General features: G+C 50.2%; 1 protein-coding gene across 1 annotated transcript in view; it reads right to left on the bottom strand.

The window, feature by feature from the left end:
• The window catches only part of LOC138298467 (low-density lipoprotein receptor-related protein 2-like), a 1267625-nt gene that overhangs the window by 656905 nt on the left and 593669 nt on the right, over nucleotides 1–17051 (bottom strand). The window contains exon 16 of the mRNA XM_069236878.1: nucleotides 1512–1631. Within this exon, the coding sequence (XP_069092979.1) occupies nucleotides 1512–1631 (120 nt within the window). The remainder of the gene's footprint in view (nucleotides 1–1511; nucleotides 1632–17051) is intronic.

The raw sequence follows: 17051 nt of genomic DNA, 5'->3' as shown, positions 1-17051 counted from the left end.
CAAATGCAGAAAGAACAGATGATGGACGGAATGCTGAACAATGCTAACATTCAATCCCAGTCACAAAGATCTGGGTTTAATCCATCGTTTTTTTGCTCACCACGCCACCCCAGTTTGGACCGGCTGATACCCTGAAACCAGTCCCAGGATGCTTGTTTCTGGTCAAGGGAGGACCTGGCTTGGCAGTTCGGGCTGGACTGTTACCATGGGGAACAGAGTCAAGACTGATTTCCATACGGCTGGGTCCAAACTGGAATGGCATGACACGCAACAAAACTGATTGATTAAACCCAGATCTGCGACTGGGGGTGAATGTTTGATTTGTTCTGCATTCCGTCCATCATCTGTTGGGTTTACTTCATTTAGATTCGGGCACACATGTTGAGCTCTCCAGCCAATGTCTAATGGTCAGGTGGGTGGGGCTCAACTGGACGCTGTTGGGAAGCTGAAGGGTGTGGAAGGGTCTGGTGATAGAAATGTAAAGTTCCCAATTGCTTAGTGCATTATACAGTACGCCATTTGGTGAATTTTAATGAAATTAAGGTTCAAAATGGCAAGCATTGCTATTTTTGCTTTTTTTTTAAGCACTTAGCTCTTTATATTTGGCACTCTGCACTTCATACCTAGCACTTTATATTTAGCACTTATTTCCTTGAGAATGTATTCTAGTCCTATAGGATGTGTGCTCCCTCCTAAACAAGGTTAAGCGGGTGGAGGGAAAAAAGTACAACCCGGTGCCATGTCTGGGCACCCTAAACTACAGGGAGGGCTGAGGGAGAAGACTGAGGGTTCTCTTCTCTCAGGGGGAAGCTGAGGTGGGGGATGTTGGGCACAGGAGGTGAGCGGGAGAGTGCGGGGAGTACAAGCAGGGAAAAAATGAGCATCAGGATTATCAAGGGGTATAAGAATAGCACCTATTGAGAATTTGGTGGGCTATATTCAAGCAGCAGTAGATAGAAAACAAGAGGGATATCCTTTAGAATGATGGTCTTGCTCTAGTGACTATAATTCAAAAAAAAGAAATCCATGTTCTCGTGCGACGCTTATGGGATTCTTAAGCAAAAAAGAACGTGCAATTTTGAATTGGTTAATGATGTTTAAACTGGAAGTAATTTTCCTTCAAGAAAATAATTAAGGACAAAAGATACTATTTTTTTGCTTCAGCAGAAGCAGCTGTAAGAGGGTAGCCACTCTTGGTTTATACAGTAGATTGGTAAATTTGTGAAGTTATGAGGGATGCTAAGGGATGTGGGTTATGGCTCAAAGTGGTATTTTAACCAGATTCATTATGTTGTCTTTAATTATGACTATTCATCGTTACAATTAACAGTGACATTTAAGCACCTGCTTGACGTACCTACTAAAAGAGAAATGTGAAGTATTCGCCAAAAATCCTATTAGGAACCGAGCATCAAAGGTTCAAATTAATTAATATACAGATGTAAATTTGCTTCCCATATTGTTCCACCAGCTATACACAACCCCCCACTCTCAGCACACTTGATACTAACCTTCGTGGCAGTTTAAATGGTCATCTGGGCAAAGGCAATTGATAACACCACCCGGACTGGACACACAGATTTCATCAGTGGTGCACCCTCCATTTCCAACATTGCAAAGCGAATCACTTCCTTTGAAGAAAAAAAATAGAAAATCACTTGGATGCACTGGTATCTAGCAAAATATATGTTCTTTAAGTCCCATACTCTAAACCGAAAAATTAAAACAATCATGTGAACAGTGGACCAGTGATTCTGTATCCCTGGTGGAAATTTCAAATATTTCCAGGTTTATGAAGCCGAGACTTCCTAAGTTTAGAGACCTGCAAGTCTTGCTGTTCAAGAGTAATTAACAGGTTAAATTGCACATATGCACTCCATTTCATATTAAACTTAAATGAACAGTACACAAAACTGAAGTTTCACTTTGTCGTTTATATTATCTTACATTGTCATATTGCAAAACAAACCCAACCCTTTAGTAAGCGAATGGAATTGCTTCAATAGTTTCAGCAGAAGGTTACCAATAATTCTTCCAACTTTAACAAACATGCCTAATTGGGTAAATATTGCTTTATCATGCATTCTCATGTACCATACATATTCTGAAAATGTATTGGGCATTATCGAGTTGCTTTAGAACAAAGCATTTTAGGGGTGCCCTAAATTAACACGACTGGATCATAATTCACTCACTTCAGTACATGCAGCTTAATGTTTTAGTTTTATTTCATTAGGTGACTGTTTTCTATGCACAAACAAGGAACTTTGGGCCCGATTTAGAGTTCGGTGGATGGTTTACTCACAGGCATGACAGATATCCCATCCACCAAATTATGATTCCATTCTATCTTATGGAAATCTTAACACAGTGGACGAGATATCCGTCATGTTTGTGACGGATGACCCCTCCATCAAACTCTAAATCTGGCCCTTTATCCTTAGCAAAAAAAGGTACCATACAAACTTTTAGAAGCCCATTAATTTTGCAATCAACTTAAGAGGGAAATGCAAGAGAAGGAGAGGAAAGGGACCAGAGAAATCTTAGGCTAGGGTGTCTCAGCTTCTTTATATTCTTTCTACTCCTAACTGCTGACACCTCCCTTTTCAGCAACCCTTGATATTCTAAGCCACTATGGTGCCTTCCACTCCGGACCATCACTGTCCTTATCTTTACTGCAATTGATTCTGCAGACCATCTTCTGCCAGTCTCCCACAGGCTTCCCTGAAGAGCATGATTAAGAAGGCATGTTGTATACCATGGTCTATTTGTTTAGCATATTACCCAAATATTTAAAAATACTTTAGGGGTCCCCTGTGCTATCAAGGTGATTTCAATCTTTTCTGACTTCACAGTCGGGGCCAGGTGGAAGTTCCTTGAAGCCAAAAGACTGCTGTACAATAAAGGAGTTAAATATGCTTTACCCAGAGAGGCAGAATTTCCTAATTGGGGATAATCTGCAGTTCATGGACCTTGGTGTAGCCAAAACCCACTGAACAGAGACAAGTGAATCGCCAGAAGGGTCAGACGTCGGATCCATGCCTTGGGCCATGACTGAGGTGCCTTGATTAGTAATGACTGAGCAGGCACTCCAGGGCCAAAACTGACCCAGATGGTGCAATGTATATCCTGCATTGTTTAAAGTTGGGTGGTTTGAATATACAAGCACACGGGGTGGCAAAGTAAACAATCCAAGTCAATGTTAAATGACCTCTCCAAAGGATTGCAACCACTCCCTCACGTGCAACACTTTCTTCACTGCATACATGTAGGAGGCTGGCCTGGTCTGTAGTGGGAACCTAAGGTACTTACACCTCATACCAGGTCCAGATATTCCTTATTAGTGAAATGTAGGCAGTGTTCTAGAAGCTCAGGCTGTCTAGAGGTAACTATAGCAGAGCAGTGTAGACTAAACTAGGAGACATGCAAAGCTCCTGCAATACCAATATAGTCACAGTATTTATACACAAAAAAAGACAATACTCTGTTACCAAAAATAAAGGTACTTTATTTTAGTGCCACAAAGCCAAAATATCTTTCAAATCATTAACATTTATAAAGCGCGCTACTCACCCGTGCGGGTCTCAAGGCGCTAGGGGGGAAAGGGGGGGTTATCGCTGCTCAAACAGCCAAGTCTTTAGGAGTCTCCGGAAAGCAGAGTGGTCCTGGGTGGTCCTGAGGCTGGTGGGGAGGGAGTTCCAGGTCTTGGCCGCCAGGAAGGAGAAAGATCTCCCACCCGCCGTGGAGCGGCGGGTGCGAGGGACGGCAGCAAGTGCGAGGCCAGCGGAGCGGAGGGGGCGGGTGGGGACGTAGAAGCTGAGGCGTCTGTTGAGGTATTCCGGTCCCTTGTTGCGGAGGGCTTTGTGTGCGTGGGTGAGAAGACGGAAGGTGATCCTTTTGCTGACTGGGAGCCAATGCAGGTGTCTCAGGTGTGCGGAGATGTGGCTGTTGCGGGGTACGTCGAGGATGAGGCGGGCCGAGGCGTTTTGGAGTTTGGCTGTGGTCCCGGCATAGAGGGTGTTGCCGTAGTCCAGGCAGCTCGTGACGAGGGCGTGGGTCACGGTTTTTCTGGTGTCGGCGGGGATCCAGCGGAAGATCTTACGGAGCATGCGGAGAGTGAGGAAGCAGGCGGAGGACACGGCGTTGACTTGCTTGGTCATGGTGAGAAGAGGGTCCAAGATGAAGCCGAGGTTGCGGGCGTGGTCTGCGGGGGTCGGTGCGGTGCCGAGGGCCGTGGGCCACCAGGAGTCGTCCCAGGCGGACGGGGTGTTGCCGAGGATGAGGACTTCCGTTTTTTCAGAGTTCAGCTTTAGGCGGCTGAGCCTCATCCAATCTGCGACGTCCTTCAAACCCTCTTGTAGGTTGGTCTTGGCGCTGGCGGGGTCCTTGGTGAGGGAGAGTACAAGTTGGGTGTCGTCGGCGTAGGAGGTGATGATGATGTCGTGCTTGCGTACGATGTCGGCGAGGGGGCTCATGTAGACATTGAAGAGTGTCGGGCTGAGCGATGAGCCTTGAGGTACGCCGCAGATGATCTTGGTGGGTTCTGAGCGAAACGGAGGGAGGTAAACTCTTTGGGAGCGGTTAGCGAGGAAGGAGGCGATCCAGTCCAGGGCCTGGCCTTGGATCCCGGTGGAGCGTAGGCGGGTGATTAGGGTGCGGTGACAGACGGTGTCAAAGGCAGCCGAGAGGTCGAGGAGAATGAGGGCGACTGTTTCACCGTTGTCCATCAGGGTTCTGATGTCGTCTGTGACTGAGATGAGGGCGGTTTCCGTGCTGTGGTTGGTTCGGAATCCGGTTTGTGAAGGGTCGAGCAGGTTGTTGTCTTCCAGGAAGGTGGTCAGCTGTTTGTTGACGGTCTTTTCTATTACCTTGGCTGGGAAAGGTAGAAGAGAGATGGGGCGGAAGTTTTTCAGGTCGCTTGGGTCAGCCGTAGGTTTCTTTAGTAGGGCGTTGACTTCAGCGTGCTTCCAGCATTCGGGGAAGGTAGCAGAAGAAAAAGAAGAGTTGATGACGGTCTGGAGGTGTGGGGCGATGATGTCGTCGGCTTTGTTAAAGATTAAGTGGGGGCAGGGGTCCGAAGGGGCGCCGGAGTGGATAGAGTTCATGATGGATTTGGTTTCTTCCGTGTTGATGTGGGTCCAGTTGTTGAGGGTGATGTCCGGGGAAGCGGGTTCAGTGGTGTATGGTTGGGTCTGGTGTCCGAAGCTGTCGTGGAGGTCGCTGATCTTGCGATGGAAGAAAGTGGCGAGGGATTCGCACAAATCCTGTGAGGGCGTGACGGCGTTGGCGCTGGCGCTGGGGTTGGAGAACTCTTTGACGATGCTGAAGAGTTCTCTGCTGTTGTGGCTGTTTTTGTCTAGTCTGTCGGTGAAAAAGTTCCTTTTGGCAGTGCGGATCAGGTGGTGGCGTTCGCGTGTAGCGTTCTTGAGGGCGGTCATGTTGTCAGCGGTGTGGTCCTTGCGCCAGGCCTTCTCAAGGGCACGACAAGTTTTCTTTGATTCTTTGAGGGTGTCAGAGAACCAGAGAGGTTTTTTGGTGTTGGTCTGTCGATGCGTGCGTTTGAGGGGAGCAAGGTTGTCAGCGCAGTTGGAGATCCAGTTTGTGAGGTTGAGAGCTGCGTCGTTGGGGTCGGTGGTGAGGGTGGGTTGGTTGGCGGCGAGAGCGGAGAAGAGTTGCTCTTCAGGGATCTTGTTCCACTGTCGATGAGGGATGGGTTGAGTGCGGAGGTGGGAGGTCTCGCGTCGGAATGTGAAGTGGACGCAGCTGTGGTCGGTCCAGTGTAGGGCAGAGGTGTGGCTGAAGAAGACGTGTTTGCTGGCGGAGAAGATAGGGTCGAGCGTGTGTCCGGCGATGTGGGTGGCGGTGTTCACCAGTTGTTTGAGGCCGAGGTTGTCGAGGTTGTCGAGCAGGGTGGTGGTGTTGGGGTCGTTGTTTTGTTCCAGATGGAAGTTGAGGTCGCCTAGGAGGATGTAGTCCGGTGAGGCGAGGGCGTGCGGGGAGATGAAGTCGGCGATGGCGTCGCTGAAAGAGGCGCGAGGTCCGGGAGGACGGTAGACGAGGGATCCTCTGAGGGTGGTCCTTGGGTCGGTGCGAATCTGAAAATGCAGGTGTTCAGCGGCGAGGGGGGGGTCTTCGGTGGAGGTGGTGACGCTGATGGAGTCTTTGAAGATGATGGCGACACCTCCTCCTACTTGGATGGTGCGGTCTTTTCTGGAGATCTTGTAGCCTTCGGGGATGGCGGGTAGCGATGTCTGGAGCAGAGGAGGCGTTCATCCATGTCTCCGTGATGAAGGCGACGTCCGGGGCTGTGGAGTCCAGGAGGTCCCAAAGTTCAACGGCGTGCTTGTGGACGGAACGAGCGTTGATCAGGATGCACTTGAGGTGGTTGATGGCGCGTGGGCTTGTGGTCGTGGTAGTTGCGTGGTGGAAGATGCGTTTGCAGGAGTTGCAGGCGAAGGGTCCATGGGTGCGTTTGGGGTGAGCTAGGAAGCAGGTTTTGGAGCGCCCTGGGTTGAGGGCGTGGAGGGTGGTGGGGTCGTAGCGGATCAGCGGGGCTTGGGGGAGCTGGGGACCAGGGGTCGTGGCGCTGGGCGCAGGCCAGGCGCGGACGGGCGCAGACGGGCTTGCCTCTGGCGCGCCAGCGGCGTGCCCGCTGCGCAGTCGCGCAGCGGCCGCCATAGGAGGTAGGAGGGGGGGGGGGGGGGGGAGGGGTCAGCTGGGGGCGAATGGGAGCTGGGGGGCGGGGGCGTGCAGGAGGTCGCGGCGGGAAAGCGCGAGGGAGGGGGGGGACAGGTAGAGTGAGAGGAGCTGGGGGAGGGGGTTTAGGGTGGAGGAGGGTGAGTGTTAGGAGGTTTGGAGATTAGGGAGAGAGATAGGAGTAGGGTTGTGAAGATAGGGGAGGGGGGGTTGTAGAGGTGGGTGAGGGAGAGAGGAAGAGTGAGAGGATAGGGAGATAGGTAGTAGAGGGGGTGGCGGGAGGGGGGGAGAGATAGAGAAATAGATAGAGAAAATAGATAGAGAAGTCGATAGATAGGGAAATAGATAGATAGACAGATAGGTAGGTAGGAGGAGGTGGAGAGTGGGGGAGTTAGATAGTGAGATAGGGAGCTAGAGAGATAGGAAGATAGGAGGAGTGAGGGAGGTAGATAGCGAACGGGTTAGCTAGGGGTGAGAGAGGGGGAGGCGAGTGAGGGAGGTAGATAGCGAACGGGTTAGCTAGGGGTGAGAGAGGGGGAGGCGAGTGAGGGAGGGGGATGAGGAAGGAGCAGGAGGGCAGGCTCGGGGGAAGAAGACAGGAGAGCCGAAGACAGGAGAACAGGAGAGCCGAAGACAGGAGAACAGAAGAGCCGAAGACAGGAGAACAGAAGAGCCGAAGACAGGAGAACAGAAGAGCCGAAGACAGGAGAACAGAAGAGCCGAAGACAGGAGAACAGAAGAGCCGAAGACAGGAGAACAGAAGAGCCGAAGACAGGAGAACAGAAGAGCCGAAGACAGGAGAACAGAAGAGCCGAAGACAGGAGAACAGAAGACAGAAGACCAGAAGACCAGAGAAGACCAGAGAAGACCAGAGAAGACCAGAGAAGACCAGAGAAGACCAGAGAAGACCAGAGAAGACCAGAGAAGACCAGAGAAGACCAGAGAAGACCAGAGAAGACCAGAGAAGACCAGAGAAGACCAGAGAAGACCAGAGAAGAACACAGAAGAACCGAGAAGAAGAACACAGAAGCACCGAGAAGAACAGAGAAGAAGAACACAGAAGACCGGAAGAACACAGAAGAACAGAAGGGAAGAACAGAAGAACAGAACAGAAGAACAGAAGAGAAGAACAGAAGAACACAGAAGAAGATTGCAGAGGGGGAGCGAGGAGGAAGAGACAGAGGAGGAAAAGAAGCAGGAGCAGGAGAGAAGGTGAGTGGCGCGGGGCAGGGCGAGGGGCTGGGAGGAGGGGGGTACTTACAGTTAGGTGGGTCTCAGGAACACAGGAACTCGGGAACTTGGAGGAGCTGCAGCGGCAGGGGGAGCGACCTACCCTTGGGTCAAGGGTCGCTACCACTGTCGCGCAGCGGCCGCCATAAGAGGTAGGAGGGGGGGGGAGGGGTCAGCTGGGGGCGAATGGGAGCTGGGGGGCGGGGCGTGCAGGAGGTCGCGGCGGGAAAGCGCGAGGGAGGGGGGGGACACAGGTAGAGTGAGAGGAGCTGGGGGAGGGGGTTTAGGGTGGAGGAGGGTGAGTGTTAGGAGGTTTGGAGATTAGGGAGAGAGATAGGAGTAGGGTTGTGAAGATAGGGGAGGGGGGGTTGTAGAGGTGGGTGAGGGAGAGAGGTAGAGTGAGAGGATAGGGAGATAGGTAGTAGAGGGGGTGGCGGGAGGGGGGGAGAGATAGAGAAATAGATAGAGAAAATAGATAGAGAAGTCGATAGATAGGGAAATAGATAGACAGATAGGTAGGTAGGAGGAGGTGGAGAGTGGGGGAGTTAGATAGTGAGATAGGGAGCTAGAGAGATAGGAAGATAGGAGGAGTGAGGGAGGTAGATAGCGAACGGGTTAGCTAGGGGTGAGAGAGGGGGAGGCGAGTGAGGGAGGGGGATGAGGAAGGAGCAGGAGGGCAGGCTCGGGGGAAGAAGACGGAGGAGGTAGAAGAGCCGAAGACAGGAGAACAGAAGACAGGAGAACAGAAGACAGGAGAACAGAAGACAGGAGAACAGAAGACAGGAGAACAGAAGACAGGAGAACAGAAGACAGGAGAACAGAAGACAGGAGAACAGAAGACAGGAGAACAGAAGACAGGAGAACAGAAGACAGGAGAGCAGAAGACAGGAGAGCAGAAGACAGGAGAGCAGAAGACAGGAGAGCAGAAGACAGGAGAGCAGAAGACAGGAGAGCAGAAGACAGGAGAGCAGAAGACAGGAGAGCAGAAGACAGAAGAGCAGAAGACAGAAGAGCAGAAGACAGAAGAACAGAAGAGCAGAAGACAGAAGAGCAGAAGACAGAAGAGCAGAAGAGGAGAAGAACAGAGAAGAACAGAGAAGAACAGAGAAGAACAGAGAAGAACAGAGAAGAACAGAGAAGAACAGAGAAGAACAGAGAAGAACAGAGAAGAACAGAGAAGAACAGAGAAGAACCGAGAAGAACCGAGAAGAACCGAGAAGAACCGAGAAGAACCGAGAAGAACCGAGAAGAACACAGAAGAACCGAGAAGAACCGAGAAGAAGAACACAGAAGCACCGAGAAGAACAGAGAAGAAGAACACAGAAGACCGGAAGAACACAGAAGAACAGAAGGGAAGAACAGAAGAACAGAAGAGAAGAACAGAAGAACACAGAAGAAGATTGCAGAGGGGGAGCGAGGAGGAAGAGAGAGAGGAGGAAAAGAAGCAGGAGCAGGAGAGAAGGTGAGTGGCGCGGGGCAGGGCGAGGGGCTGGGAGGAGGGGGGTACTTACAGTTAGGTGGGTCTCAGGAACACAGGAACTCGGGAACTTGGAGGAGCTGCAGCGGCAGGGGGAGCGACCTACCCTTGGGTCTTTGAGGCAATACTCCTTCTGGAGGTAAGTATTATACACAATATATACACTAGTAACCAAAATCAGGTAAGTAAACAGTCATAGAATACTGCAAACAGTAGAAAATACAATAGGTTGCAATGAGCCTGGAGGCAACACAAACCATATACTAAAATAGTGGAATGCGAATCACAAATTCTCCCGTAGGCAAGTGTAGTGTGTAGAGGGGTGCTGGGAGTGTAAGAAAACACCAAAGGTAAGTAAAGTACCCCACCCCAGAGCCCAGGAAAACAGGAGTAAAGTACAGCAAGTTTCCTCAGGACACACTACAAGTCGTAAAAAGAGATTTTGCAAGAACCAAGCAAGACTGCAAGCAACAAATGATGGATTCCTGGACCTGACGACCTGTGGAGAACGGAGACAAAGTCCAGAAGTCATAGAAGAGTCCAGGAAGGACAGGAGCCCCTGCCGACATAGAAGATGGTGCAAAAGTGGATTCTCCCGTAAGAAGAAAAGTACAGAAGAGCACCAAAGGTGTTCCTGCTTGGTGCAGGTGATGTCTCACTTCGAGTTGCTGGATGAAGGCTGTTTGCATCGCTGGATGTCTCCAACAAGCCTTGCTTCAAGCAAGTACACGGTTTGCGTAAAAAAGGAGAAGCCTGGACCCAGGAGGGACCTGGGGGTCTCAACTCGGACTGAGGAGACAGAGGGGGCTCTCAGCACTTCAGAGAGCCCTTAGACCAGGCAGCACCCACAGGAGTCCCAGAACACGGGGACAAAGAAGAAGCAAAGTGTGGTTGTCACAGCACTACACTGGAAGGTACCACACTGCCGGAAAACAATTCAGGGAGCTTTGCGTCACAGGATGGAGTGCTGGGAACCTGGGCTACACTGTCCTCGAAGGATTCTTGGAAGAGGTACACAAAGCCCAAGGAGCTGTGGGAGATGCAGTGCACAGGGGTATTATCGCAGCACAGGGAGGCACTCTCACCTCCACCAGATGTGGACAGCTGGTCCTTTGGACAGTCTGGGTCACTTCGGTCCACCACCTGTGTTCCAGGGATCACGCTCGTCGTCAGGAGAGGAGTACCAATTGTCGTCACAGAAGGCTGCCTGCAGAAGCAGGGAAGTGACTAACTCCACAGGAGATTCCTTTGGTTCTTCTGGTGGAGGGTAAAGATAGGCAGTCCTCAGAGCATGCACACCTTGGAACTGTTGCAAATGCTGGCTGGAGTTGAAGTTGTAGGTCACAGGAGTCGTCCTGCATACTTTGTTGCAGTTAGAGGTTCATGAAGCAGTCTGCTGTTGATCCGATGTTCAGAAGCTGAAGCACAGACGTCCTGGAGGAGTCTTGCAATCTGAACCTGATGAAACACCCAGAGGAGAGACATTAAATAGCCCTGAGAGGGGGGACTGGCTACCTACCCAGGTATGCACTTATCAGGAGGGGTCTCTGATGTCACCTTCTAGCACTGGCCACTCAGAGGTCTCCAGTGTCCCCACACCTTGGAATCCAAGATGGCCAACGCCAAGGACACTCTGGAGGAGCTCTGGGCACTACCCATAGGGTGGTGATGGACAGGTAAGTGGTCACTCCCCTTTCCTTTGTCCAGTTTCGTGCCAGTGTAGACTGGCTTATGCAAGGAGGGCACCATCTGTGCCCTTGAATGCATTTCCAGAGGCTCTGGCAGGCTATCCCTCCCAAGCCTGTAACACCTATTTCCAAAGGGAGAGGGTTTAACACTCCTGCCAAAAGAAATGCATTGTTCTGCCTTCCTGGAATTGAGCTGCTTAGTCCCCAGGAGGGCAGAAACCTGCCTGTGAGGTGGCAACAGCTGGGGCTGCAGTGGAAATTGGTTTGGCAATACTGGGGGTGCATGATACAACCCCCCAGGGTGCATGGGATTGACCCCCAATACCAAATTTGGAATGGGGGACAATTCCATGATCTTAGACACCTCACATGGCCATACTCGGCGTTACCATTGTGAAGCTACATGTATATATTGACATATATGTAGTGCACACGTGTAATAGTATCCCCGCACTTACGAAGTCTGGGGAATTGGCCCTGGACAACGTGGGGCACCTTTGCTAGTGCAAGGGTGCCCTCACACACTGTAACCTTGCACCTAGCCTTTAGTAAATGAAGGTTAGACATAGGTGCCTTATAAGTAACTTACATGCAGTGAAAATGGCTGTGAAATAGTGTGGGCACTTTTCCACTCATTCTGAAGTGGCAGTCCTGAAGACAGGTTTGTCTGAGTTCCTTATGGTTGGCAAAAGAAATGTTGCATGCCATAAGGATATCCTGGAGCCCCAATGCCCTGGGTACCTAGGTACCATATAGTAAGGACTTAAGGGGGTTCCAGTATGCCAATTAGAATTGGAATATGAAGTCACTAAACTATAGTGAAAAATTTGGTAAGTGGAGAGAGCAGAAGCACTGGAGTTCAGTGACAGTAAAGCATACTGACAACACACACATAGGCCACAAACTATGAGCACTGAGGTCCTGGCTGGCAGGATCCCAGTGAGACAGGCAAAACATACTGACAAACAGGCAGGTATTGGGGGTAACGGGCCAAGAAAGATGGTACTTTTCTACAATAAATGTTTGAGTTTTGAGGACATGTTCACTGGTAATATGGGTGGTCAGTGTGGGTGGTGTGCTAGTTCTTCATGGTGAGTGGTGGGGTAAGGGATGGCATGTCTTTTGGGTAATCCTAGTCTTTTTTTTAAATGAGTAACAGGTTTTGTAAATCGCAGAAAAATGAGAAATGCATCAAGCACAAACGGTCTCATGGGCATCACAAAAACAGCACAAGTATTGATATTACATGTAGATCATCCTCAGACACACAGTTCCATAGGTGCAAGCAACAATGCACCAAAACCTGATCCATTTCAGCCAAGGGTATCACTCAAGGGCCCAGCGCTCCGCACTCTCACCTCCCCATTGGCAGTACAAGGCCCCCTGATGCAAGTCTCCAGGCCGTATCCCTCTGTAAACTGCCCAACTTCTCCATATCTTATGTTTCTGGGGGAAGCCACTGGACTCTTATAGCAGACGTTTTAGACCCATGCAGTGGTCCATATTGTTGGCCCACGTCTCCGTCGAAGGGGCCTCTGTCGCCTTCCAGGCTCTGGCAATGTCTCTTGGCCACTACCCAACCCAGCCAAAGGAACAGGCCACCTTCTGGTATTGTGTATTGTGTACCCCCCCCCCCCCAGATCCTCTGATGTGAAGCAGTATGAATTTGGTTTTTTGGGTAATGTCACAGGCCAAAACCCCATCAAGTCTCTCCAGCACCCCTCTCTGGAAATGACAGCCGTGGGCAATGCCAAAATGGGTGTGTGGTAAGAGTCCCAGTTGATCTCCACATTTTAGGCAGCTTCCTGTAGGACTCCAGCCCATGCGACTGAGCCCAACCCTCAAGAAATCAACCCTGTGCAGTATCTTCAATTGTTTCAAGTTTAACTGGTTAGCTATACCTGCCTCTCTGGGGGCCCTCCACCACCTGCCTCCAATCTTCATCCTCTAAATGTCACAGGTCCTCCTCCCATGCCCTCCATACTCCCACACCATTTGGTCTGATAAGTTACATAGCAAAATCTTTTTAGATGTCGGATGATTTATGCGCCTTGAGCTTTGTGAGGATTATGGTCTCCATTGGGGAAATTCAGGGATGTCAACCTCTGTTTTCATTGGGGGGACAAGAGCATGACAGAGCTGTTTGTATCGGACGATCTGTACAGTGCAAGTCATACGCTCTCAAGTCTTGAAAGGACAAAAAAATATCCCGTTGTGGAGCACATCTCCCAATTTCGAGATGCTGATTATGTAGGGTGACCAGCTGTTGAAAAACAAAAACCGGACATTTAGTAAACCTAGAAGAAGGAATATACTTTTGCATGAGCGGAGGGGCACAAAAATGAAGTAAAAGGACTGCGTGTGTCAACATACAATGAATCACTTAGGAACTACATTAAAAGCATCTTTTAAACCTAGCTTTATTGGTGTTATTTAAATTGTGCTCTGACAAGGAGGTGCTAACGTCTTCTGCTTTTGGGCACATAACCTGGTGCCTCACTATATTTTTCAATCTATCTTCTGAAAAAATAAAAAGTGGGAGAAAAACTGGGACTGACCCAGTAAATGTGTGATGCCTGGTCACCCTCTGGTATTGTCCCATGAGGAGAAACCTTCAGGGCTGCCACCTGGAGTGGACATATACCCCAATCACAACAGGATACCAAAGGTGAGACGGACTTGCCCAGCCCACTCCCTTCAAGACCACTTTCCAAATGCCTAACAGCAAGCAAGTGGCAGGCGAAAACCCTACCAGCACCCCTCCACTATATAGCATATGTAGCACACCCAGACTACCCATTGCCGATCTCTCCGTTGCATATGCTGGATCACAAAACCCATGAAGCCACCACTCATTAACTATGAGTAGATGTGCTGCCAAATAGAGGAACACGTCCACCGTGGGTTTACAGCACTTTTTCAGAGCTATGAGAGGCATTCCATTGCCCCATAGCAAGGCTCTGATCTGGGCTTTGACCCTGCCAAAAAAAGGGTTGAACAATCGGGTATTTTCAGTACTGTAATTGATACAATAATGGGGAAGAGAAACCATTTGAAAAATGGGCAAGTGCCCAATAGTGACAGGGGAAGGGTGGACTAAACGTCACACCCCTCTGGCTGGGGTGCCAGATTCCATTCATATGAACAAGTTGCATGATCTGTGACATACACCCCCCATTGCTGAGTGGGAGGATCGGTATTCCCACTGCATGCCTGTCAGGTAGGGAGCAATAGAATATAATCAGATTTATGGGCATTCATCTGGAGGCCAGCATACAACCAGACATCCGGATCAGCAAGAAATAGCAGGACAGTCTGTGTGCAGTAAAATTCTACCGCTTACCTCATCGGACAACTGGAAGCCCTGAAAGTGCATGGACTATCACCAAGGATAAAAGCTAAGGCAATAGGGGCATCCCTGCAGGGTACCTGTGCCACTGGGAACCATTCTGACACCACACATCCCCATCCGCACTCTGGCCACCAAACCAGTGTAGGAGGCGCATGTATCATACATATTGGGCCAAAGCCAATCCTGGTCATAAGAGCAAACAAAAACACTCAGTCCACCAAGTCGCATGCCTTCTGAAATTCGATGGACGGAATTGCTCAGAGCAATCACATTATGTACACTTCTGAGATTGTCAGGTGGCCATTCGAGCCATAAACCCAAACTGATCTGGGTGCACTACATGGCTGATAACTCCTTCCAGGTGGGTAGCAAGCATTTTGGCCCAGATTTTTACCTCCGCATTGAAGAGTGAGATTGACCTCAACTCCTCACAACGCAGACCTTCCGTGCCTGGTTTGGGTAGAATCACTATCTCAGTGGTTCGAAGATCTGGGGGCAACTCCCCTCTCTCCAGAACCTCCCTGAAAGTGGGCTAGTCTGACCACAACAGGCACCAAAAAATCAGCTGGGAAGCCATAAGGGCTCAGAGCTTTACCTGCATGTAGCTGGGCCAGGACAGCTAGTAATTCCTCACCAGTAACTTCAGCCTTTAACACCTCGCTCTCCTCAGGGGTCAAGCATGGCCTCAGCAGATCACCACAGATGTGTCTCCACAGGGGCTCAAGCAGGTTGGCGCTATACGAGCAGTAGTAAGCTGCAAAGGGCCCTGCAATATGCTCACTCCCAGTTAACCGAGATCCATCGCCTGACAGTAAATAGGCCACTGTTGCTCCTGCCTCCTGTGAAGTACCCAGGTAATGTAGCATTTTGCTGGCAATTATCTCCCCACTGGTATATTCTACTTCAGGTTGCCAACCATGCCTCTCACCTCCTGTGTGAGCTCTTGACCCGCACAGTTGGGGTGTGTAGGGAGTCTCACACCAGGGAGTCCTGCTGTGTTAGCAAATATTGGTCCTCTAATGCAAATATGCAGTCCTCCAGGTCCCCCACCGTCTGCCAAACCCTGTTCCTTTGGCCCTTGGAATAACTAATAAGATGACCCTGCACCAAGGCCTTCTGGGCCTCCCAGAAGATAGTGTTAGAAGGAACAGATCACCTATTGTCATCAAGGAATTGCTGGCAAGCTTTTTGGCACAGCTCCCTGAACTTCTCATGCTGGAGACAGCAGCGGTCCAGTCTCAATATCAATCCCACCCTTTCTGAGCCTCAAGTCAGGTCCATCACCACCAGCGGGTGGTCCGATAGTCCCCAGGCCAACGTTCTCACATCACATACCCGGTGACCCATCTGGCCATGCACGAATAAAATAGTTCAGTTGCGAGAAAGAGCAATGGGTCCCAGAGTAAAAGGTATATCCCTGCTCGCCAGGATGACGTGCCCTCCACAAATCAATCAAGTTCCAGTTGCGTGCAAAGGATGCCAGTAGTGGGGGACCTCTACAAGTTCCCCAGACAGTTGATGAGCCATCAAGGCTCACATCACATACCCCAATAAAGTCTCCCCCCAATCATCCACGTAGCCTCTGGTAGGTCCCAAATGAGATCCCACAACCTAGCCAAGAAATCGAAGGCCAAAGGAGGGGGGAATATAGGCACAGATCAGTGAGAGGGTGTGGCCATGGAGAGTGCCAGATACCGCCACAATGGCCTCAGCTGTCCTGCCACTCCTTGGTGACCACAAAAGGAACACTTCTCCAAATCAGGATAGCTGTACCCTGAGAACCCTGGTTAAAACCAGAGTGGAACACCTGATTGTAACCCTTGCAAGCCAAAAGTGGCTATTTGTTGCCCATGAGGCAAGTCTCCTGAAGCATCACTATGTCAGCGTTGATCTGCAAGGCTTCTTTGAGCACCGCCCCTCTTTTAAATTTGTCCAATATCCCACAGACATTGCAGGATAAGTTTTTTCAAGGCTATACATCCCTGTTTGATGTTTGTTCAAGGAGTGATGTCAGCCATTCCTCAGGTATATATGTCTGCTGAGCCTAAGAAGTTTGTCTAACCCAGTAGTAATCGGGCTCAACATTTGCACCTGTAAAAGAAGCACAGCCAAAAACAATGCCCCAAGCAATCCCTCCCGCAACACCCACCCCTTACTTTGTGAACTGGAAGAACCGGTTGTGGTGTGACAAGGGACCATAGCCAACAAGGCTATACTGTGTTAAGTGTCACCTCTTTCCCCCAAATCCCCCTGACCCACCAGAACAATCACCAAAAGGGAAAGTCTGAGTGTCCTGTCCAACCAGCAACCAGGGCCCAAGCATCATGAATTAAGTATGACCTGATAAGTTAACCTTATTCATTACAATGCATCCTGTGGGACCCGCAGAGGATCTGCAGACTGAGTCTGTAGGGCTCTTGTCTGTCATCAAGTGTGCCAAGTCAGCAACCAGGACTCTGTGCTCCAGGGTCTCCTGGTCTGATAAATATAGCTATTCCTCAACAGGCACCTCCGTACCCAGGGTGCAATCACCAACGCGGCATAGTTCATTATCTCTGCAGCTGGGCTGACTCATCCCCAGTCAGGTTGCCCATGGTGATGTGTCTGT

This window comes from Pleurodeles waltl, chromosome 1_2, assembly GCF_031143425.1.
Source record: "Pleurodeles waltl isolate 20211129_DDA chromosome 1_2, aPleWal1.hap1.20221129, whole genome shotgun sequence".
Lineage (NCBI taxonomy): Eukaryota > Metazoa > Chordata > Amphibia > Caudata > Salamandridae > Pleurodeles > Pleurodeles waltl.
The sequence above is the reverse complement of the archived record's forward strand: the minus strand, read 5'-3'. Positions and strand labels throughout refer to the sequence as shown.